Source organism: Callionymus lyra, chromosome 13, assembly GCF_982586985.1.
Source record: "Callionymus lyra chromosome 13, fCalLyr1.hap1.1, whole genome shotgun sequence".
Classification (NCBI taxonomy): domain Eukaryota; kingdom Metazoa; phylum Chordata; class Actinopteri; order Syngnathiformes; family Callionymidae; genus Callionymus; species Callionymus lyra.
The window spans coordinates 908484-934345 of NC_141830.1; the positions used below are offsets into that span (position 1 = coordinate 908484).

Sequence of the window (25862 nt, forward strand, 5' to 3'; positions counted from 1 at the left end):
AATCTGATCTGAAGGACCAAAGAGCTCCGGTCCTTCAGATCCACCCTCTCGGTGACGGTGGCAGGTGTGCCTCAGGGCTCCATCCTGGGACCCTCCTCTTTTCACCTCCACCTCTGACCTCTGACCCCTGGAGTCACATGCGTCTGACCCCTTGACTTTGACTCCTCAGTGACAGTCTGGTGAGCTCAGAGCCGAGCAGGCAGCAGGACTCGCCAGACCCCAGGAAGGTCGGTCTTCCTTCAGGTCCTCCATCTGCGCAAAACCTTTCACTCAATGTGTGTGTGTGTGTGTTGTGTGTGTGTGTGTGTTGTGTGTGTGTGTGTGTGTGTGTGTAGTCTCCACCTCTGAGACAGTTCACCCCTGCAGACTCCAGGAGAACCTACGAGAACCGGTCCCATCTTCCTACAAGGCCTATGAACAAGTTGTCTCCAAAGAGACTGAAGTGAGTCCAAGTTACTGCTTATGTGACCAGGAGTCAGAAGATGATGATGATGAAGATGAAGATGATGATGAAGATGATTCAATGAACAGTGACTCTTGATTGTCTCCAGCAGTGATGTCACAGAAGCCTCCTCAATCCTCCCCAACAGAAGCAACTACCTGGTCCTCAGTCCGGTTCCCTCTCAGGGCGTCGTGTTGCAGGGTCGTCACTTCCAGCACGCACAGATGCCCTCCTGCAGTCTGGTCCAGCGGTCAGTTCCTGGTCTATGATTTCATGGACTAGTTCATCTCGTCTTTGACTAGTTCATCTCGTCTATGATTTCATGGACTAGTTCATCTCGTCTTTGACTAGTTCATCTCGTCTATGATTTCATGGACTAGTTCATCTCGTCTCCGACTAGTTCATCTCTTCCATGATTTCATTGACTAGTTCATCTCGTCCTTGATTTCCTTGACTAGTTTATCTCGTCTATGATTTCATTGACTAGTTCATCTCGTCTATGATTTCATTGACTAGTTCATCTCGTCTTTGATTTCATTGACTAGTTCATCTCGTCTTTGATTTCATTGACTAGTTCATCTCGTCTTTGATTTCATTGACTAGTTCATCTCGTCTTTGATTTCATTGACTAGTTCATCTCGTCCTTGATTTCCTTGACTAGTTTATCTCGTCTTTGATTTCATTGACTAGTTCATCTCGTCTTTGATTTCATTGACTAGTTCATCTCGTCTTTGATTTCATTGACTAGTTCATCTCGTCCTTGATTTCATTGACTAGTTAATCTCGTCTATGATTTCATTGACTAGTTCATCTCGTCTATGATTTCATTGACTAGTTCATCTCGTCCCTGATTTCATTGACTAGTTCATATCGTCTCCGACTAGTTCATCTCGTCCCTGATTTCATTGACTAGTTCATCTCGTCTTTGACTAGTTCATCTCGTCTCTGATTTCATTGACTAGTTCATCTCGTCTTCGACAAGTTCATCTCGTCTTTGATTTCCTTGACTAGTTCATCTCGGCTTTCATTTCATTGACTAGTTCATCTCGTCTTTGATTTCCTTGACTAGTTCATCTCGTCTTTGATTTCCTTGACTAGTTCATCTCGGCTTTCATTTCATTGACTAGTTCATCTCGTCTCTGACTAGTTCATCTCGTCTTTAATTTCATTGACTAGTTCATCTCGTCTTTGATTTCCTTGACTAGTTCATCTCGGCTTTCATTTCATTGACTAGTTCATCTCGTCTCTGACTAGTTCATCTCGGCTTTCATTTCATTGACTAGTTCATCTCGTCTTCGACAAGTTAATCTCGTCTTTGATTTCATTGACTAGTTCATCTCGTCTTTGATTTCATTGACTAGTTCATCTCGTCTATGATTTCATTGACTAGTTCATCTCGTCTTTGATTTCATTGACTAGTTCATCTCGTCTATGATTTCATTGACTAGTTCATCTCGTCTATGATTTCATTGACTAGTTCATCTCGTCTATGATTTCATTGACTAGTTCATCTGGTCTATGATTTCATTGACTAGTTCATCTCGTCTATGATTCCATTGACTAGTTCATCTCGTCTATGATTCCATTGACTAGTTCATCTCGTCCTTGATTTCATTGACTAGTTCATCTCGTCCTTGATTTCATTGACTAGTTCATCTCGTCCCTGATTTCATTGACTAGTTCATCTCGTCCTTGATTTCATTGACTAGTTCATCTCGTCCTTGATTTCATTGACTAGTTCATCTCGTCCCTGATTTCATTGACTAGTTCATCTCGTCCCTGATTTCATTGACTAGTTCATCTCGTCTATGATTTCATTGACTAGTTCATCTCGTCTATGATTTCATTGACTAGTTCATCTCGTCTGTGATTTCATTGACTAGTTCATCTCGTCTTTGACTAGTTCATCTCGGCTTTCATTTCATTGACTAGTTCATCTCGTCTCTGACTAGTTCATCTCGTCTTTGATTTCATTGACTAGTTCATCTCGTCCCTGATTTCATTGACTAGTTCATCTCGTCTATGATTTCATTGACTAGTTCATCTCGTCCTTGATTTCATTGACTAGTTCATCTCGTCTTTGACTAGTTCATCTCGGCTTTCATTTCATTGACTAGTTCATCTCGTCTCTGACTAGTTCATCTCGTCTTTAATTTCATTGACTAGTTCATCTCGTCTATGACTAGTTCATCTCGTCTTTGACTAGTTCATCTCGTCCCTGATTTCATTGACTAGTTCATCTTGTCTTTGACTAGTTCATCTCGTCCCTGATTTCATTGACTAGTTCATCTCGTCTCTGACTAGTTCATCTCTTCTTTAATTTCATTGACTAGTTCATCTCGTCTTCGACAAGTTCATCTCGTCTTTGATTTCCTTGACTAGTTCATCTCGTCTTTGATTTCATTGACTAGTTCATCTCGTCTTTGATTTCCTTGACTAGTTCATCTCGTCTTCGACAAGTTCATCTCGTCTATGATTTCATTGACTAGTTCATCTCGTCCATGACTAGTTCATCTCGTCTTCGACAAGTTCATCTCGTCTTTGATTTCATTGACTAGTTCATCTCGTCTTCGACAAGTTCATCTTGTCTATGATTTCATTGACTAGTTCATCTCGTCTTTGATTTCCTTGACTAGTTCATTTCGTCTTTGATTTCATTGACTAGTTCATCTCGTCTTTGACAAGTTCATCTCGTCTTTGATTTCATTGACTAGTTCATCTCGTCTTTGATTTCCTTGACTAGTTCAACTCGTCTTTGATTTCATTGACTAGTTCAACTCGTCTTTGATTTCATTGACTAGTTCAACTCGTCTATGATTTCATTGACTAGTTCATCTCGTCTTTGATTTCATTGACTAGTTCATCTCGTCTTTGATTTCATTGACTAGTTCATCTCGTCTATGATTTCATTGACTAGTTCATCTCGTCCTTGATTTCCTTGACTAGTTCATCTCGTCTATTATTTCCTTGACTAGTTCATCTCGTCTTTGATTTCATTGACTAGTTCATCTCGTCCTTGATTTCATTGACTAGTTCATCTCGTCTATGATTTCATTGACTAGTTCATCTCGTCTTTGATTTCATTGACTAGTTCATCTCGTCTATGATTTCATTGACTAGTTCATCTCGTCCTTGATTTCATTGACTAGTTCATCTCGTCTTTGATTTCATTGACTAGTTCATCTCGTCTATGATTTCATTGACTAGTTATTCTCGTCTATGACTAGTTCATCTCGTCTTTGACTAGTTCATCTCGGCTTTCTTTTCATTGACTAGTTCATCTCGTCTATGACTAGTTCATATCGTCTCCGACTAGTTCATCTCGTCCCTGATTTCATTGACTAGTTAATCTCGTCTATGACTAGTTCATCTCGGCTTTCATTTCATTGACTAGTTCATCTCGTCTATGACTAGTTCATCTCGTCTTTGACTAGTTCATCTCGGCTTTCATTTCATTGACTAGTTCATCTCGTCTCTGACTAGTTCATCTGGTCCCTGATTTCATTGACTAGTTAATCTCGGCTTTCATTTCATTGACTAGTTCATCTCGTCTTTAATTTCATTGACTAGTTCATCTCGTCTTTAATTTCATTGACTAGTTCATCTCGTCTCCGACTAGTTCATCTCGTCCCTGATTTCATTGACTAGTTAATCTCGTCTATGACTAGTTCATCTCGTCTTTGACTAGTTCATCTCGGCTTTCATTTCCTTGACTAGTTCATCTCGTCTTTAATTTCATTGACTAGTTCATCTCGTCTTCGACAAGTTCATCTCGTCTTTGATTTCCTTGACTAGTTCATCTCGTCTATGATTTCATTGACTAGTTCATCTCGTCTCTGACTAGTTCATCTCGTCTTTGATTTCCTTGACTAGTTCATCTCGTCTTTGATTTCATTGACTAGTTCATCTCGTCTTTGATTTCCTTGACTAGTTCATCTCGTCTTTGATTTCATTGACTAGTTCATCTCGTCTTTGATTTCCTTGACTAGTTCATCTCGTCTTTGATTTCCTTGACTAGTTCATCTCGTCTTTGATTTCATTGACTAGTTCATCTCGTCTATGATTTCATTGACTAGTTCATCTCGTCTTTGATTTCATTGACTAGTTCATCTCGTCTTTGATTTCCTTGACTAGTTCATCTCGTCTTCGACAAGTTCATCTCCTCTATGATTTCATTGACTAGTTCATCTCGTCTCTGACTAGTTCATCTCGTCTTTGATTTCCTTGACTAGTTCATCTCGTCTATGATTTCATTGACTAGTTCATCTCGTCTTTGATTTCATTGACTAGTTCATCTCGTCTTTGATTTCCTTGACTAGTTCATCTCGTCTTTGATTTCCTTGACTAGTTCATCTCGTCTTTGATTTCATTGACTAGTTCATCTCGTCCTTGATTTCATTGACTAGTTCATCTCGTCCCTGATTTCATTGACTAGTTCATCTCGTCTATGATTTCATTGACTAGTTCATCTCGTCTATGATTTCATTGACTAGTTCATCTCGTCTGTGATTTCATTGACTAGTTCATCTCGTCTTTGACTAGTTCATCTCGGCTTTCATTTCATTGACTAGTTCATCTCGTCTCTGACTAGTTCATCTCGTCTTTGATTTCATTGACTAGTTCATCTCGTCCCTGATTTCATTGACTAGTTCATCTCGTCTATGATTTCATTGACTAGTTCATCTCGTCCTTGATTTCATTGACTAGTTCATCTCGTCTTTGACTAGTTCATCTCGGCTTTCATTTCATTGACTAGTTCATCTCGTCTCTGACTAGTTCATCTCGTCTTTAATTTCATTGACTAGTTCATCTCGTCTATGACTAGTTCATCTCGTCTTTGACTAGTTCATCTCGTCCCTGATTTCATTGACTAGTTCATCTTGTCTTTGACTAGTTCATCTCGTCCCTGATTTCATTGACTAGTTCATCTCGTCTCTGACTAGTTCATCTCTTCTTTAATTTCATTGACTAGTTCATCTCGTCTTCGACAAGTTCATCTCGTCTTTGATTTCCTTGACTAGTTCATCTCGTCTTTGATTTCATTGACTAGTTCATCTCGTCTTTGATTTCCTTGACTAGTTCATCTCGTCTTCGACAAGTTCATCTCGTCTATGATTTCATTGACTAGTTCATCTCGTCCATGACTAGTTCATCTCGTCTTCGACAAGTTCATCTCGTCTTTGATTTCATTGACTAGTTCATCTCGTCTTCGACAAGTTCATCTTGTCTATGATTTCATTGACTAGTTCATCTCGTCTTTGATTTCCTTGACTAGTTCATTTCGTCTTTGATTTCATTGACTAGTTCATCTCGTCTTTGACAAGTTCATCTCGTCTTTGATTTCATTGACTAGTTCATCTCGTCTTTGATTTCCTTGACTAGTTCAACTCGTCTTTGATTTCATTGACTAGTTCAACTCGTCTTTGATTTCATTGACTAGTTCAACTCGTCTATGATTTCATTGACTAGTTCATCTCGTCTTTGATTTCATTGACTAGTTCATCTCGTCTTTGATTTCATTGACTAGTTCATCTCGTCTATGATTTCATTGACTAGTTCATCTCGTCCTTGATTTCCTTGACTAGTTCATCTCGTCCTTGATTTCCTTGACTAGTTCATCTCGTCTATTATTTCCTTGACTAGTTCATCTCGTCTTTGATTTCATTGACTAGTTCATCTAGTCCTTGATTTCATTGACTAGTTCATCTCGTCTATGATTTCATTGACTAGTTCATCTCGTCTTTGATTTCATTGACTAGTTCATCTCGTCTATGATTTCATTGACTAGTTCATCTCGTCCTTGATTTCATTGACTAGTTCATCTCGTCTATGATTTCATTGACTAGTTATTCTCGTCTATGACTAGTTCATCTCGTCTTTGACTAGTTCATCTCGGCTTTCTTTTCATTGACTAGTTCATCTCGTCTATGACTAGTTCATATCGTCTCCGACTAGTTCATCTCGTCCCTGATTTCATTGACTAGTTAATCTCGTCTATGACTAGTTCATCTCGGCTTTCATTTCATTGACTAGTTCATCTCGTCTATGACTAGTTCATCTCGTCTTTGACTAGTTCATCTCGGCTTTCATTTCATTGACTAGTTCATCTCGTCTCTGACTAGTTCATCTGGTCCCTGATTTCATTGACTAGTTAATCTCGGCTTTCATTTCATTGACTAGTTCATCTCGTCTTTAATTTCATTGACTAGTTCATCTCGTCTTTAATTTCATTGACTAGTTCATCTCGTCTCCGACTAGTTCATCTCGTCCCTGATTTCATTGACTAGTTAATCTCGTCTATGACTAGTTCATCTCGTCTTTGACTAGTTCATCTCGGCTTTCATTTCCTTGACTAGTTCATCTCGTCTTTAATTTCATTGACTAGTTCATCTCGTCTTCGACAAGTTCATCTCGTCTTTGATTTCCTTGACTAGTTCATCTCGTCTATGATTTCATTGACTAGTTCATCTCGTCTCTGACTAGTTCATCTCGTCTTTGATTTCCTTGACTAGTTCATCTCGTCTTTGATTTCATTGACTAGTTCATCTCGTCTTTGATTTCCTTGACTAGTTCATCTCGTCTTTGATTTCATTGACTAGTTCATCTCGTCTTTGATTTCCTTGACTAGTTCATCTCGTCTTTGATTTCCTTGACTAGTTCATCTCGTCTTTGATTTCATTGACTAGTTCATCTCGTCTATGATTTCATTGACTAGTTCATCTCGTCTTTGATTTCATTGACTAGTTCATCTCGTCTTCGACAAGTTCATCTCGTCTATGATTTCATTGACTAGTTCATCTCGTCTCTGACTAGTTCATCTCGTCTTTGATTTCCTTGACTAGTTCATCTCGTCTATGATTTCATTGACTAGTTCATCTCGTCTTTGATTTCATTGACTAGTTCATCTCGTCTTTGATTTCCTTGACTAGTTCATCTCGTCTTTGATTTCCTTGACTAGTTCATCTCGTCTTTGATTTCATTGACTAGTTCATCTCGTCTTTGATTTCATTGACTAGTTCATCTCGTCTTTGATTTCATTGACTAGTTCATCTCGTCTATGATTTCATTGACTAGTTCATCTCGTCCCTGATTTCATTGACTAGTTCATCTCGTCTTTGATTTCATTGACTAGTCTATCTCGTCTATGATTTCATTGACTAGTTCATCTCGTCTTTGATTTCATTGACTAGTCTATCTCGTCTATGATTTCATTGACTAGTCTATCTCGTCTATGATTTCATTGACTAGTTCATCTCGTCTCTGACTAGTTCATCTCATCTATGATTTCATTGACTAGTTCATCTCGTCTCTGACTAGTTCATCTCGTCTTTGATTTCATTGACTAGTTCATCTCGTCTTTGATTTCATTGACTAGTTCATCTCGTCTTTGATTTCATTGACTAGTCTATCTCGTCTATGATTTCATTGACTAGTTCATCTCGTCTTTGATTTCATTGACTAGTCTATCTCGTCTATGATTTCATTGACTAGTTCATCTCGTCTTTGATTTCATTGACTAGTTCATCTCGTCTTTGATTTCATTGACTAGTCTATCTCGTCTATGATTTCATTGACTAGTCTATCTCGTCTATGATTTCATTGACTAGTTCATCTCGTCTCTGACTAGTTCATCTCGTCTATGATTTCATTGACTAGTTCATCTCGTCTTTGATTTCATTGACTAGTTCATCTCGTCTTTGATTTCATTGACTAGTCTATCTCGTCTATGATTTCATTGACTAGTTCATCTCGTCTTTGATTTCATTGACTAGTCTATCTCGTCTATGATTTCATTGACTAGTTCATCTCGTCTTTGATTTCATTGACTAGTTCATCTCGTCCCTGATTTCATTGACTAGTTCATCTCTTCTTTGATTTCATTGACTAGTTCATCTCGTCTATGATTTCATTGACTAGTTCATCTCGTCTATGATTTCATTGACTAGTTCATCTCGTCCTTGATTTCATTGACTAGTTCATCTCGTCCTTGATTTCATTGACTAGTTCATCTCGTCTTTGATTTCATTGACTAGTTCATCTCGTCTATGATTTCATTGACTAGTTCATCTCGTCTTTGATTTCATTGACTAGTTCATCTCGTATATGATTTCATTGACTAGTTCATCTCGTCTATGATTTCATTGACTAGTTCATCTCGTCCCTGATTTCATTGACTAGTTCATCTCGTCTATGATTTCATTGACTAGTTCATCTCGTCCCTGATTTCATTGACTAGTTCATCTCGTCTATGATTTCATAGACTAGTTCATCTCGTCTTTGATTTCATTGACTAGTTCATCTCGTCTATGATTTCATTGACTAGTTCATCTCGTCTCTGACTAGTTCATCTCGTCTTTGATTTCATTGACTAGTTCATCTCGTCTATGATTTCATTGACTAGTTCATCTCGTCCTTGATTTCATGGACTAGTTCATCTCGTCTTTGATTTCATTGACTAGTTCATCTCGTCCCTGATTTCATTGACTAGTTCATCTCGTCTTTGATTTCATTGACTAGTTCATCTCGTCTTTGATTTCATTGACTAGTTCATCTCGTCTATGATTTCATTGACTAGTTCATCTCGTCTATGATTTCATTGACTAGTTCATCTCGTCCCTGATTTCATTGACTAGTTCATCTCGTCTTTGATTTCATTGACTAGTTCATCTCGTCTTTGATTTCATTGACTAGTTCATCTCGTCTTTGATTTCCTTGACTAGTTAATCTCGTCCCTGTTTTCATTGACTAGTTCATCTCGTCTATGATTTCATTGACTAGTTCATCTCGTCCCTGATTTCATTGACTAGTTCATCTCGTCTATGATTTCATTGACTAGTTCATCTCGTCTTTGATTTCATTGACTAGTTCATCTCGTCCCTGATTTCATTGACTAGTCTATCTCGTCTATGATTTCATTGACTAGTTCATCTCGTCTATGATTTCATTGACTAGTTCATCTCGTCTATGATTTCATTGACTAGTTCATCTCGTCCCTGATTTCATTGACTAGTTCATCTCGTCTATGATTTCATTGACTAGTTCATCTCGTCTTTGATTTCATTGACTAGTTCATCTCGTCCCTGATTTCATTGACTAGTTCATCTCGTCTATGATTTCATAGACTAGTTCATCTCGTCTTTGATTTCATTGACTAGTTCATCTCGTCTATGATTTCATTGACTAGTTCATCTCGTCTCTGACTAGTTCATCTCGTCTTTGATTTCATTGACTAGTTCATCTCGTCTATGATTTCATTGACTAGTTCATCTCGTCCTTGATTTCATGGACTAGTTCATCTCGTCTTTGATTTCATTGACTAGTTCATCTCGTCCCTGATTTCATTGACTAGTTCATCTCGTCTTTGATTTCATTGACTAGTTCATCTCGTCTTTGATTTCATTGACTAGTTCATCTCGTCTATGATTTCATTGACTAGTTCATCTCGTCTATGATTTCATTGACTAGTTCATCTCGTCCCTGATTTCATTGACTAGTTCATCTCGTCTTTGATTTCATTGACTAGTTCATCTCGTCTTTGATTTCCTTGACTAGTTCATCTCGTCCCTGTTTTCATTGACTAGTTCATCTCGTCTATGATTTCATTGACTAGTTCATCTCGTCCCTGATTTCATTGACTAGTTCATCTCGTCTATGATTTCATTGACTAGTTCATCTCGTCTTTGATTTCATTGACTAGTTCATCTCGTCCCTGATTTCATTGACTAGTCTATCTCGTCTATGATTTCATTGACTAGTTCATCTCGTCTCTGACTAGTTCATCTCGTCTATGATTTCATTGACTAGTTCATCTAGTCTCTGACTAGTTCATCTCGTCTATGATTTAATTGACTATTTCATCTCGTCTCTGACTAGTTCATCTCGTCTTTGATTTCATTGACTAGTCTATCTCGTCTATGATTTCATTGACTAGTTCATCTCGTCTCTGACTAGTTCATCTCGTCTATGATTTCATTGACTAGTTCATCTGGAGTGTGGTGTCGTTGTCAGGTGTGTTTGGTTCTGGTGGGTCCAGCTGACGTTCGTGTCTTCACAGGAACTTCTCTGAGCAGCAGCAGGTGGTGGAGGTGGACAACATAGTGCTCACCTGTCCGGAGACAACAGGTGAGTCCCTCTGACATCACCTCAGTGTCCAACTGAACCGCCGTCTCTCTCAGAGTCGCTGAGCATCAAGCGTCGTGTCCAGCAGAGGAGACGACCGTCCCATGAGTCCTGTCACCTGCCGCCGCAGCTCAAAGCCACAGAGGTCAGAGGTCACTCTCCGGTCACCTGATGTTCGTCTGACCCTCGCCCTTCTCTGCAGCCGGTCCCCGTGACGGTCCACCAGAAGCCGTGTGCGAAGTGCACGCATCCGTGTGACGACCTGAGCGCGTGCGACCACGGCGGCGCCGGTCCGGTCCCGCGGCTCAACCCGACCCCTAGACCCCCCATCAGGGTCCCGTCCTCGTGCGGGCCGGACGACCGGCTGCAGGGCTTCTGCAGGGCCCGGCGAGAGTCCGGCGCCGACGAGGCCCCGCCCACCTCCAGCGGCCACAGGGTCAAGATGGCGCCCGGCGGCAAGAGGACATCGCAGAAGCACAAGCTCAGCGACCCCAGTGAGGACACGCCGCCTGACACGCCTCCGTCACGCCGCCTGACACGCCTCCGTCACGCCTCCGTCACGCCGCCTGACACGCCCCTCTCTCTGTGCAGTCGTCCTGTCCAGCGACGACGACGCCGACGACGACGCGAGCACGGAGAACGTCAACCGACTGGACAGCGTTTCGCCTCGTCCTGCTGACTCGGCACATTCCTCTCCGGCGCCATCCGGAGGCCGAGTGGAGGCGGCGGTGAAGAGTGGACAGGAGGAGCAGCAGGAGCAGGAGCAGGAGGAGGAGGAGCAGGAGGAGGAGCTTGGGAGGGAGTTTCTGGAAGACTTGAACTTGAGCCTCACAATACCTCGCAGAGCCAAGATGAAGGATCAGGTGAATGAGCAGTCGTAGCTCCGCTTGTTCTTCCTTGTTAAATGTCAACTGCGTCTTTTAAGTCTCTGGACTAGATTATTTTTATGTCTTTTTTATTTTATTTTCTTCACTAGATTATTTTTATGTCTTTTTTATTTTATTTTCTTCACTAGATTATTTTTATGTCTTTTTTATTTTATTTTCTTTACTAGATTATTTTTATGTCTATTTTATTTTCTTCACTAGATTATCTCATCTTTTATTTTCTTCACTAGATTATCGCATCTTTTATTTTCTTCACTAGATTATCGCATTTTTTATTTTCTTCACTAGATTATCTCGTCTTTTATTTTCTTCACTAGATTATTTCGTCTTTTATTTTCGTCACTAGATTATCTCGTCTTTTATTTTCTTCACTAGATTATCTCATCTTTTATTTTCTTCACTAGATTATCTCGTCTTTTATTTTCTTCACGAGATTATCTCGTCTTTTATTTTCTTCACGAGATTATCTCGTCTTTTATTTTCTTCACGAGATTATCTCGTCTTTTATTTTCTTCACTAGATTATCTCATCTTTTATTTTCTTCACTAGATTATCTCGTCTTTTATTTTCGTCACTAGATTATCTCGTATTTATTTTCCCCTAGATTATCTCGTCTTTTATTTTCTTCACTAGATTATCTCATCTTTTATTTTCTTCACTAGATTATCTCGTATTTATTTTCTTCTCTAGATTATCTCGTCTTTTATTTTCTTCACTAGATTATCTCATCTTTTATTTTCTTCACTAGATTATCTCGTATTTATTTTCGTCACTAGATTATCTCATCTTTTATTTTCTTCACTAGATTATCTCGTATTTATTTTCTTCACTAGATTATCTCATCTTTTATTTTCTTCACTAGATTATTTAATCTTTTATTTTCTTCACTAGATTATCTCGTCTTTTATTTTCTTCACCAGATTATCTCATCTTTTATTTTCTTCACTAGATTATCTCGTATTTATTTTCTTCTCTAGATTATCTCGTCTTTTATTTTCTTCACTAGATTATCTCATCTTTTATTTTCTTCACTAGATTATTTCATCTTTTATTTTCTTCACTAGATTATCTCTTTTTTATTTTCTTCACTAGATTATTTCATCTTTTATTTTCTTCACTAGATTATCTCTTTTTTATTTTCTTCACTAGATTATTTCATCTTTTATTTTCGTCACTAGATTATTTCATCTTTTATTTTCTTCACTAGATTATCTCTTTTTTTATTTTCTTCACTAGATTATTTCATCTTTTATTTTCGTCACTAGATTATTTCATCTTTTATTTTCTTCACTAGATTATCTCGTATTTATTTTCTTCACTAGATTATCTCGTATTTATTTTCTTCTCTAGATTATCTCGTCTTTTATTTTCTTCACTAGATTATCTCATCTTTTATTTTCTTCACTAGATTATTTCATCTTTTATTTTCTTCACTAGATTATCTCTTTTTTATTTTCTTCACTAGATTATTTCATCTTTTATTTTCGTCACTAGATTATTTCATCTTTTATTTTCTTCACTAGATTATCTCTTTTTTTTATTTTCTTCACTAGATTATTTCATCTTTTATTTTCTTCACTAGATTATTTCATCTTTTATTTTCGTCACTAGATTATCTCTTTTTTTATTTTCGTCACTAGATTATTTCATCTTTTATTTTCGTCACTAGATTATCTCTTTTTTTATTTTCTTCTCTAGATTTTTTCATCTTTTATTTTCTTCACTAGATTATTTCATCTTTTATTTTCGTCACTAGATTATCTCATCTTTTATTTTCTTCACTAGATTATTTCGTCTTTTATTTTCTTCACTAGATTATCTCGTATTTATTTTCTTCACTAGATTATCTCATCTTTTATTTTCTTCACTAGATTATCTCGTCTTATTTTCTTCACTAGATTATCTCATCTTTTATTTTCTTCACTAGATTATTTCATCTTTTATTTTCGTCACTAGATTATCTCATCTTTTATTTTCTTCACTAGATTATCTCGTATTTATTTTCTTCACTAGATTATCTCATCTTTTATTTTCTTCACTAGATTATCTCGTCTTTTATTTTCTTCACTAGATTATCTCATCTTTTATTTTCTTCACTAGATTATTTCATCTTTTATTTTCTTCACTAGATTATTTCATCTTTTATTTTCTTCACTAGATTATCTCATCTTTTATTTTCTTCACTAGATTATCTCATCTTTTATTTTCTTCACTAGATTATCTCATCTTTTATTTTCGTCACTAGATTATCTCATCTTTTATTTTCTTCACTAGATTATTTCATCTTTTATTTTCTTCACTAGATTATCTCATCTTTTATTTTCATCACTAGATTATCTCATCTTTTATTTTCGTCACTAGATTATTTCATCTTTTATTTTCGTCACTAGATTATCTCATCTTTTATTTTCGTCACTAGATTATCTCGTCTTTTATTTTCTTCACTAGATTATCTCATCTTTTTTTTCTTCACTAGATTATCTCGTCTTTTATTTTGTCACTAGATTATCTCGTCTTTTATTTTCTTCACTAAATTATCTCATCTTTTATTTTCTTCACTAGATTATTTTTATGTCTTTTTTATTTTATTTTCTTCACTAGATTATTTTTATGTCTTTTTTATTTTATTTTCTTCACTAGATTATTTTTATGTCTTTTTTATTTTATTTTCTTTACTAGATTATTTTTATGTCTATTTTATTTTCTTCACTAGATTATCTCATCTTTTATTTTCTTCACTAGATTATCGCATCTTTTATTTTCTTCACTAGATTATCGCATTTTTTATTTTCTTCACTAGATTATCTCGTCTTTTATTTTCTTCACTAGATTATTTCGTCTTTTATTTTCGTCACTAGATTATCTCGTCTTTTATTTTCTTCACTAGATTATCTCATCTTTTATTTTCTTCACTAGATTATCTCGTCTTTTATTTTCTTCACGAGATTATCTCGTCTTTTATTTTCTTCACGAGATTATCTCGTCTTTTATTTTCTTCACGAGATTATCTCGTCTTTTATTTTCTTCACTAGATTATCTCATCTTTTATTTTCTTCACTAGATTATCTCGTCTTTTATTTTCGTCACTAGATTATCTCGTATTTATTTTCCCCTAGATTATCTCGTCTTTTATTTTCTTCACTAGATTATCTCATCTTTTATTTTCTTCACTAGATTATCTCGTATTTATTTTCTTCTCTAGATTATCTCGTCTTTTATTTTCTTCACTAGATTATCTCATCTTTTATTTTCTTCACTAGATTATCTCGTATTTATTTTCGTCACTAGATTATCTCATCTTTTATTTTCTTCACTAGATTATCTCGTATTTATTTTCTTCACTAGATTATCTCATCTTTTATTTTCTTCACTAGATTATTTAATCTTTTATTTTCTTCACTAGATTATCTCGTCTTTTATTTTCTTCACCAGATTATCTCATCTTTTATTTTCTTCACTAGATTATCTCGTATTTATTTTCTTCTCTAGATTATCTCGTCTTTTATTTTCTTCACTAGATTATCTCATCTTTTATTTTCTTCACTAGATTATTTCATCTTTTATTTTCTTCACTAGATTATCTCTTTTTTATTTTCTTCACTAGATTATTTCATCTTTTATTTTCTTCACTAGATTATCTCTTTTTTATTTTCTTCACTAGATTATTTCATCTTTTATTTTCATCACTAGATTATTTCATCTTTTATTTTCTTCACTAGATTATCTCTTTTTTTATTTTCTTCACTAGATTATTTCATCTTTTATTTTCGTCACTAGATTATTTCATCTTTTATTTTCTTCACTAGATTATCTCGTATTTATTTTCTTCACTAGATTATCTCGTATTTATTTTCTTCACTAGATTATCTCGTATTTATTTTCTTCTCTAGATTATCTCGTCTTTTATTTTCTTCACTAGATTATCTCATCTTTTATTTTCTTCACTAGATTATTTCATCTTTTATTTTCTTCACTAGATTATCTCTTTTTTATTTTCTTCACTAGATTATTTCATCTTTTATTTTCGTCACTAGATTATTTCATCTTTTATTTTCTTCACTAGATTATCTCTTTTTTTTATTTTCTTCACTAGATTATTTCATCTTTTATTTTCTTCACTAGATTATTTCATCTTTTATTTTCGTCACTAGATTATCTCTTTTTTTATTTTCGTCACTAGATTATTTCATCTTTTATTTTCGTCACTAGATTATCTCTTTTTTTATTTTCTTCTCTAGATTTTTTCATCTTTTATTTTCTTCACTAGATTATTTCATCTTTTATTTTCGTCACTAGATTATCTCATCTTTTATTTTCTTCACTCGATTATTTCGTCTTTTATTTTCTTCACTAGATTATCTCGTATTTATTTTCTTCACTAGATTATCTCATCTTTTATTTTCTTCACTAGATTATCTCGTCTTTTATTTTCTTCACTAGATTATCTCATCTTTTATTTTCTTCACTAGATTATTTCATCTTTTATTTTCGTCACTAGATTATCTCATCTTTTATTTTCTTCACTAGATTATCTCGTATTTATTTTCTTCACTAGATTATCTCATCTTTTATTTTCTTCACTAGATTATTTCATCTTTTATTTTCGTCACTAGATTATTTCATCTTTTATTTTCTTCACTAGATTATCTCTTTTTTATTTTCTTCACTAGATTATTTCATCTTTTATTTTCGTCACTAGATTATTTCATCTTTTATTTTCTTCACTAGATTATCTCTTTTTTTTATTTTCTTCACTAGATTATTTCATCTTTTATTTTCTTCACTAGATTATTTCATCTTTTATTTTCGTCACTAGATTATCTCTTTTTTTATTTTCGTCACTAGATTATTTCATCTTTTATTTTCGTCACTAGATTATCTCTTTTTTTATTTTCTTCTCTAGATTTTTTCATCTTTTATTTTCTTCACTAGATTATTTCATCTTTTATTTTCGTCACTAGATTATCTCATCTTTTATTTTCTTCACTAGATTATTTCGTCTTTTATTTTCTTCACTAGATTATCTCGTATTTATTTTCTTCACTAGATTATCTCATCTTTTATTTTCTTCACTAGATTATCTCGTCTTTTATTTTCTTCACTAGATTATCTCATCTTTTATTTTCTTCACTAGATTATTTCATCTTTTATTTTCGTCACTAGATTATCTCATCTTTTATTTTCTTCACTAGATTATCTCGTATTTATTTTCTTCACTAGATTATCTCATCTTTTATTTTCTTCACTAGATTATCTCGTCTTTTATTTTCTTCACTAGATTATCTCATCTTTTATTTTCTTCACTAGATTATTTCATCTTTTATTTTCTTCACTAGATTATTTCATCTTTTATTTTCTTCACTAGATTATTTCATCTTTTATTTTCTTCACTAGATTATCTCATCTTTTATTTTCTTCACTAGATTATCTCATCTTTTATTTTCTTCACTAGATTATCTCATCTTTTATTTTCGTCACTAGATTATCTCATCTTTTATTTTCTTCACTAGATTATTTCATCTTTTATTTTCTTCACTAGATTATCTCATCTTTTATTTTCATCACTAGATTATCTCATCTTTTATTTTCGTCACTAGATTATCTCATCTTTTATTTTCGTCACTAGATTATCTCATCTTTTATTTTCGTCACTAGATTATCTCGTCTTTTATTTTCTTCACTAGATTATCTCATCTTTTTTTTCTTCACTAGATTATCTCGTCTTTTATTTTGTCACTAGATTATCTCGTCTTTTATTTTCTTCACTAAATTATCTCATCTTTTATTTTCTTCACTAGATTATCTCGTCTTTTATTATCGTCACTAGATTATCTCGTCTTTTATTCTCGTCACTAGATTATCTCGTCTTTTATTTTCTTCACTAGATTATCTCATCTTTTATTTTCTTCACTAGATTATTTCGTCTTTTATTTTCTTCACTAGATTATCTCGTATTTATTTTCTTCACTAGATTATCTCATCTTTTATTTTCTTCACTAGATTATCTCGTCTTTTATTTTCTTCACTAGATTATCTCATCTTTTATTTTCTTCACTAGATTATTTCATCTTTTATTTTCGTCACTAGATTATCTCATCTTTTATTTTCTTCACTAGATTATCTCGTATTTATTTTCTTCACTAGATTATCTCATCTTTTATTTTCTTCACTAGATTATCTCGTATTTATTTTCTTCACTAGATTATCTCATCTTTTATTTTCTTCACTAGATTATCTCGTCTTTTATTTTCTTCACTAGATTATCTCATCTTTTATTTTCTTCACTAGATTATTTCATCTTTTATTTTCTTCACTAGATTATTTCATCTTTTATTTTCTTCACTAGATTATCTCATCTTTTATTTTCTTCACTAGATTATCTCATCTTTTATTTTCTTCACTAGATTATCTCATCTTTTATTTTCGTCACTAGATTATCTCATCTTTTATTTTCTTCACTAGATTATTTCATCTTTTATTTTCTTCACTAGATTATCTCATCTTTTATTTTCGTCACTAGATTATCTCATCTTTTATTTTCGTCACTAGATTATCTCATCTTTTATTTTCGTCACTAGATTATCTCGTCTTTTATTTTCTTCACTAGATTATCTCATCTTTTTTTTCTTCACTAGATTATCTCGTCTTTTATTTTGTCACTAGATTATCTCGTCTTTTATTTTCTTCACTAAATTATCTCATCTTTTATTTTCTTCACTAGATTATCTCATCTTTTATTCTCGTCACTAGATTATCTCATCTTTTATTTTCGTCACTAGATTATCTCGTCTTTTATTCTCGTCCCTAGATTATCTCATCTTTTATTTTTGTCACTAGATTATCTCATCTTTTATTTTCGTCACTAGATTATCTCATCTTTTATTTTCTTCACTAGATTATCTCGTCTTTTATTTTCGTCACTAGATTATCTCGTCTTTTATTTTCTTCACTAGATTATCTCGTATTTATTTTCTTCACTAGATTATCTGATCTTTTATTTTCTTCACTAGATTATCTGATCTTTTATTTTCTTCACTAGATTATTTCATCTTTTATTTTCTTCACTAGATTATCTCGTATTTATTTTCTTCACTACATTATCTCATCTTTTATTTTCTTCACTAGATTATCTCATCTTTTATTTTCGTCACTAGATTATCTCGTCTTTTATTTTCGTCACTAGATTATCTCGTTTATTTTCTTCACTAGATTATCTCGTATTTATTTTCTTCTCCAGATTATCTCATCTTTTATTTTCGTCACTAGATTATCTCGTCTTTTATTTTCTTCACTAGATTATCTCATCTTTTATTTTCTTCACTAGATTATCTCGTCTTTTATTCTCGTCACTAGATTATCTCATCTTTTATTTTCTTCTCTAGATTATCTCGTCTTTTATTCTCGTCACTAGATTATCTCGTCTTTTATTCTCGTCACTAGATTATCTCGTCTTTTATTCTCGTCACTAGATTATCTCGTCTTTTATTTTCGTCACTAGATTATCTCATCTTTTATTTTCGTCACTAGATTATCTTGTCTTTTATTCTCGTCACTAGATTATCTCGTCTTTTATTTTCTTCACTAGATTATTTCATCTTTTATTCTCGTCACTAGATTATTTCATCTTTTATTCTCGTCACTAGATTATCTCATCTTTTATTCTCGTCACTAGATTATCTCATCTTTTATTCTCTTCACTAGATTATCTCATCTTTTATTCTCGTCACTAGATTATCTCGTCTTTTATTCTCGTCACTAGATTATCTCGTCTTTTATTTTCGTCACTAGATTATCTCGTCTTTTATTCTCGTCACTAGATTATCTCGTCTTTTATTTTCTTCACTAGATTATCTCGTCTTTTATTCTCGTCACTAGATTATCTCATCTTTTATTCTCTTCACTAGATTATCTCTTTTTTTATTTTCTTCACTAGATTATCTCGTCTTTTATTCTCGTCACTAGATTATCTCGTCTTTTATTTTCTTCTCTAGATTTTTTCATCTTTTATTTTCTTCTCTAGATTATCTCATCTTTTATTCTCGTCACTAGATTATCTCGTCTTTTATTCTCGTCACTAGATTATCTCGTCTTTTATTCTCGTCCCTAGATTATCTCGTCTTTTATTCTCTCTCCTCCCTTCAGTTCGGGAACCAGCCTCCGGACTCTCCTCTGCTGAAGAAGGCCAGAGTGACGGAGGGCAAGTGTTACAACATCGTCCTGGAGTGTCGCAGCGTCAGAGTAGGAACCCTGAGGAGGATGGTGGCCAAACCCGTCATCGTGAGTCCATCACCCTCCGCTGTAGACGCACGACTGATGCTCCTGCCAGAGTTGTGTGTGTGTTGTTGCACTTTGTGTGATCATGAGAGTGTGTCTTCTCTCTCTCAGTTTGACGTGGACTTCATCCTGGTGGAGATGAAAGGTACTACATTAGTCCCCCACACACACACACACACACACACACACACACACACACACACACACACACACACACACACACGGGTGTCACACGTGTGTGTGTTTGTCGACAGGTGTGGAGGAGAGTGTGCGTGTGCAGACGTCGGAGCTGCTCACCTGTGAGTGGTGTAACGTCAGGAAGCTGCCGGTGCTGTTCTTCCAGACGTCCGAGGACGGCTGCAGTCGTCTGCGGCAACACTTCCGTATGTCCAGAGAGGAGGGCGTGTGGTTCGACAGCGCGGGCGACGGTGAGAGACTCGTGCGCGACCGAGGCGGTCTCTGACCGAGGCGGTCTGTGACCGAGATGGTCTGTGACTGAGGCGGTCTGTGACTAAGGTGGTCTCTGACTAAGGCGGTCTCTGACTAAGGCGGTCTGTGACCGAGGCGGTCTCTGACTAAGGTGGTCTCTGACTAAGGTGGTCTCTGACTAAGGTGGTCTCTGACTAAGGCGGTCTCTGACTGAGGCGGTCTGTGACCGAGGCGGTCTGTAACTGAGTCTCGGTCTGTAACTGAGTCTCGGTCTGTAACTGAGTCTCGGTTTGTGACTGAGGCGGTCTCTGACTGAGGCGGTCTCTGACTAAGGTGGTCTCTGACCGAGGTGGTCTCTGACTGAGGTGGTCTCTGACTGAGGCGGTCTCTGACTGAGGCGGTCTGTGACCGAGGCGGTCTGTAACTGAGTCTCGGTCTGTAACTGAGTCTCGGTCTCTGACTGAGGCGGTCTCTGACTGAGGCGGTCTCTGACTGAGGAGGTCTGTGACTGAGGCGGTCTCTGACTGAGGCGGTCTCTGACTAAGGCGGTCTCTGACTAAGGCGGTCTCTGACTAAGGCGGTCTCTGACTGAGGCGGTCTCTGACTGAGGCGGTCTCTGACTGAGGCGGTCTCTGACTGAGGCGGTCTCTGACTGAGGCGGTCTCTGACTGAGGCGGTCCATGACTGAGGCGGTCCATGACTGAGGCGGTCCATGACTGAGGCGGTCTCTGACTGAGGCGGTCTCTGACTAAGGCGGTCTCTGACTGAGGCGGTCTCTGACTGAGGCGGTCTCTGACTGAGGCGGTCCGTGACTAAGGCGGTCCGTGACTGAGGCGGTCCGTGACTGAGGCGATCTGTGACCGAGGCGGTCTCTGACTAAGGCGGTCTCTGACTAAGGAGGTCTCTGACTGAGGCGGTCTGTGACCCTCTGACCCTGCAGAGCTGGACGAGAAGTACATCGTGCTGATCTTCGAGAACGGTCTCCCTCTGAGGGAGCAGCGGATCCTGGAGGACATCCTGGGAGACGTGGGCCGGAACAACGGTCTGCCAGACTTCCCGTCCCGGCTGAGCTTCGACGAGGCCAACTGTCGCCTGGTCAACTTCCACAAGGTACCGAAGGCCTCATTGTTCTGGTCCAGGACTGACCCGCTCCCCCGCAGCTCAACCCTGCCAAACTGCCGGTGGCCAGCAGGGCGGCGACGTCCAGCGTCGTCACGCGTATGTCCTTGAGACACAACAGCCTGAACTTCCAGGAGGACAATGAAGACATGAGTGACGTTCAGACGACCTTCTCTGGACCCATCATCAAGTCAGTGTGTGTGTGTGTGTGTGTGTGTGTGTGTGTGTGTTTGTATATACATGTGTGTACAGGTTGATGGTGTGTATATACGTGTGTGTACAGGTTGATGGTGTGTATATACGTGTGTGTACAGGTTGATGGTGTGTATATACGTGTGTGTACAGGTTGATGGTGTGTATATACATGTGTGTACAGGTTGATGGTGTGTATATACATGTGTGTACAGGTTGATGGTGTGTATATACACGTGTGTACAGGTTGATGGTGTGTATATACACGTGTGTACAGGTTGATGGTGTGTATATACACGTGTGTACAGGTTGATGGTGTGTATATACATGTGTGTACAGGTTGATGGTGTGTATATACATGTGTGTACAGGTTGATGGTGTGTATATACATGTGTGTACAGGTTGATGGTGTGTATATACATGTGTGTACAGGTTGATGGTGTGTATATACATGTGTGTACAGGTTGATGGTGTGTATATACATGTGTGTACAGGTTGATGGTGTGTATATACATGTGTGTACAGGTTGATGGTGTGTATATACATGTGTGTACAGGTTGATGGTGTGTATATACATGTGTGTACAGGTTGATGGTGTGTATATACATGTGTGTACAGGTTGATGGTGTGTATATACGTGTGTGTACAGGTTGATGGTGTGTATATACGTGTGTGTACAGGTTGATGGTGTGTATATACGTGTGTGTACAGGTTGATGGTGTGTATATACATGTGTGTACAGGTTGATGGTGTGTATATACATGTGTGTACAGGTTGATGGTGTGTATATACATGTGTGTACAGGTTGATGGTGTGTATATACATGTGTGTACAGGTTGATGGTGTGTATATACGTGTGTGTACAGGTTGATGGTGTGTATATACGTGTGTGTACAGGTTGATGGTGTGTATATACATGTGTGTACAGGTTGATGGTGTGTATATACATGTGTGTACAGGTTGATGGTGTGTATATACATGTGTGTACAGGTTGATGGTGTGTATATACATGTGTGTACAGGTTGATGGTGTGTATATACATGTGTGTACAGGTTGATGGTGTGTATATACATGAGTGTACAGGTTGATGGTGTGTATATACATGTGTGTACAGGTTGATGGTGTGTATATACATGTGTGTACAGGTTGATGGTGTGTATATACATGTGTGTACAGGTTGATGGTGTGTATATACATGTGTGTACAGGTTGATGGTGTGTATATACATGTGTGTACAGGTTGATGGTGTGTATATACATGTGTGTACAGGTTGATGGTGTGTATATACATGTGTGTACAGGTTGATGGTGTGTATATACATGTGTGTACAGGTTGATGGTGTGTATATACATGTGTGTACAGGTTGATGGTGTGTATATACATGTGTGTACAGGTTGATGGTGTGTATATACATGTGTGTACAGGTTGATGGTGTGTATATACACGTGTGTACAGGTTGATGGTGTGTATATACACGTGTGTACAGGTTGATGGTGTGTATATACACGTGTGTACAGGTTGATGGTGTGTATATACATGTGTGTACAGGTTGATGGTGTGTATATACATGTGTGTACAGGTTGATGGTGTGTATATACATGTGTGTACAGGTTGATGGTGTGTATACATGTGTGTACAGGTTGATGGTGTGTATATACATGTGTGTACAGGTTGATGGTGTGTATATACATGTGTGTACAGGTTGATGGTGTGTATATACATGTGTGTACAGGTTGATGGTGTGTATATACATGTGTGTACAGGTTGATGGTGTGTATATACATGTGTGTACAGGTTGATGGTGTGTATATACATGTGTGTACAGGTTGATGGTGTGTATATACATGTGTGTACAGGTTGATGGTGTGTATATACATGTGTGTACAGGTTGATGGTGTGTATATACATGTGTGTACAGGTTGATGGTGTGTATATACATGTGTGTACAGGTTGATGGTGTGTATATACATGTGTGTACAGGTTGATGGTGTGTATATACATGTGTGTACAGGTTGATGGTGTGTATATACATGTGTGTACAGGTTGATGGTGTGTATATACATGTGTGTACAGGTTGATGGTGTGTATATACATGTGTGTACAGGTTGATGGTGTGTATATACATGTGTGTACAGGTTGATGGTGTGTATATACATGTGTGTACAGGTTGATGGTGTGTATATACACGTGTGTACAGGTTGATGGTGTGTATATACACGTGTGTACAGGTTGATGGTGTGTATATACACGTGTGTACAGGTTGATGGTGTGTATATACACGTGTGTACAGGTTGATGGTGTGTATATACATGTGTGTACAGGTTGATGGTGTGTATATACATGTGTGTACAGGTTGATGGTGTGTATATACATGTGTGTACAGGTTGATGGTGTGTATATACATGTGTGTACAGGTTGATGGTGTGTATATACATGTGTGTACAGGTTGATGGTGTATCCTCCTCCTCCAGCTACAGGAGGTATATCCGTCACTAACGAAGACCTTCACTGTCTAAACGAGCAAGAGTTCCTCAACGACGTCATCATAGACTTTTACCTGAAGTGAGTCTCGTGTGTGTGTGTGTGTGTGTGTGTGTCTGAGTGTGTGTGTGTGTGTGTGTGTGTGTGTGTCTACACACCTGAACCTCCCTCCTGCTGCAGGTACCTGGTCCTGGAGAAGTTGAGAAAAGAAGAAGCTCAGATGATCCACGTCTTCAGCTCCTTCTTCTACAAGAGGCTGAATCAGAGAGAGAGGAGGATCCAACCTGCTACCAACCTGCCGTGAGTCTTCCTCCTCCTCTTCATCACCCTCTTCATCCTCCTCTTCATCCTCCTCTTCATCCTCCTCTTCCTCCTCCTCTTCCTCCTCCTCTTCCTCCTCCTCTTCCTCCTCCTCTTCCTCCTCCTCTTCATCCTCCTCTTCATCACCCTCTTCCTCCTCCTCTTCCTCCTCCTCTTCATCCTCCTCTTCATCCTCCTCTTCCTCCTCCTCTTCATCCTCCTCTTCATCCTCCTCTTCCTCCTCCTCTTCATCCTCCTCTTCATCCTCCTCTTCCTCCTCCTCTTCCTCCTCCTCTTCCTCCTCCTCTTCATCCTCCTCTTCATCCTCCTCTTCCTCCTCCTCTTCATCCTCCTCTTCATCCTCCTCTTCATCCTCCTCTTCCTCCTCCTCTTCCTCCTCCTCTTCCTCCTCCTCTTCATCCTCCTCTTCATCCTCCACTTCATCCTCCTCTTCATCCTCCTCTTCATCCTCCTCTTCATCCTCTTCATCCTCCTCTTCATCCTCCTCTTCATCATCATCCTCTTCATCCTCCTCCTCTTCATCCTCCTCCTCTTCATCCTCCTCTTCATCCTCCTCTTCATCCTCCACTTCATCCTCCTCTTCATCCTCCTCTTCCTCCTCCTCTTCCTCCTCCTCTTCCTCCTCCTCTTCCTCCTCCTCTTCATCCTCCTCTTCATCCTCCTCCTCTTCATCCTCCTCTTCCTCCTCCTCTTCCTCCTCCTCTTCCTCCTCCTCTTCATCCTCCTCTTCATCCTCCTCCTCTTCATCCTCCTCCTCTTCATCCTCCTCTTCCTCCTCCTCCTCCTCCTCCTCTTCATCCTCCTCTTCCTCCTCCTCTTCATCCTCCTCTTCATCCTCCTCTTCCTCCTCCTCTTCCTCCTCCTCTTCATCCTCCTCTTCATCACCCTCTTCCTCCTCCTCTTCCTCCTCCTCTTCATCCTCCTCTTCATCCTCCTCTTCATCCTCCTCTTCCTCCTCCTCTTCATCCTCCTCTTCATCCTCCTCTTCCTCCTCCTCTTCATCCTCCTCTTCATCCTCCTCTTCCTCCTCCTCTTCCTCCTCCTCTTCCTCCTCCTCTTCCTCCTCCTCTTCATCCTCCTCTTCATCCTCCTCTTCCTCCTCCTCTTCATCCTCCTCTTCATCCTCCTCTTCATCCTCCTCTTCCTCCTCCTCTTCCTCCTCCTCTTCCTCCTCCTCTTCATCCTCCTCTTCATCCTCCACTTCATCCTCCTCTTCATCCTCCTCTTCATCCTCCTCTTCATCCTCTTCATCCTCCTCTTCATCCTCCTCTTCATCATCATCCTCTTCATCCTCCTCCTCTTCATCCTCCTCCTCTTCATCCTCCTCTTCATCCTCCTCTTCATCCTCCACTTCATCCTCCTCTTCATCCTCCTCTTCCTCCTCCTCTTCCTCCTCCTCTTCCTCCTCCTCTTCATCCTCCTCTTCATCCTCCTCTTCCTCCTCCTCTTCCTCCTCTTCATCCTCCTCTTCATCCTCCTCCTCTTCATCCTCCTCTTCCTCCTCCTCCTCCTCCTCCTCTTCATCCTCCACTTCATCCTCCTCCTCTTCATCCTCCACTTCATCCTCCTCCTCTTCATCCTCCTCCTCTTCATCCTCC

At 37.8% G+C, this 25862-nt stretch overlaps 1 protein-coding gene across 1 annotated transcript in view; it reads left to right on the top strand.

Moving 5' to 3' along the window:
• Window positions 1–25862, top strand: part of senp6a (SUMO specific peptidase 6a) — a 38041-nt gene that overhangs the window by 2081 nt on the left and 10098 nt on the right. The window contains exons 3-16 of the mRNA XM_087806524.1: window positions 170–227; window positions 336–442; window positions 552–692; window positions 10497–10564; window positions 10618–10706; window positions 10764–11055; window positions 11153–11424; window positions 19591–19725; window positions 19834–19867; window positions 19977–20150; window positions 21092–21261; window positions 21312–21460; window positions 23908–24024; window positions 24124–24243. Of these exons, the coding sequence (XP_087662650.1) occupies window positions 170–227; window positions 336–442; window positions 552–692; window positions 10497–10564; window positions 10618–10706; window positions 10764–11055; window positions 11153–11424; window positions 19591–19725; window positions 19834–19867; window positions 19977–20150; window positions 21092–21261; window positions 21312–21460; window positions 23908–24024; window positions 24124–24243 (1926 nt within the window). The remainder of the gene's footprint in view (window positions 1–169; window positions 228–335; window positions 443–551; window positions 693–10496; window positions 10565–10617; window positions 10707–10763; window positions 11056–11152; window positions 11425–19590; window positions 19726–19833; window positions 19868–19976; window positions 20151–21091; window positions 21262–21311; window positions 21461–23907; window positions 24025–24123; window positions 24244–25862) is intronic.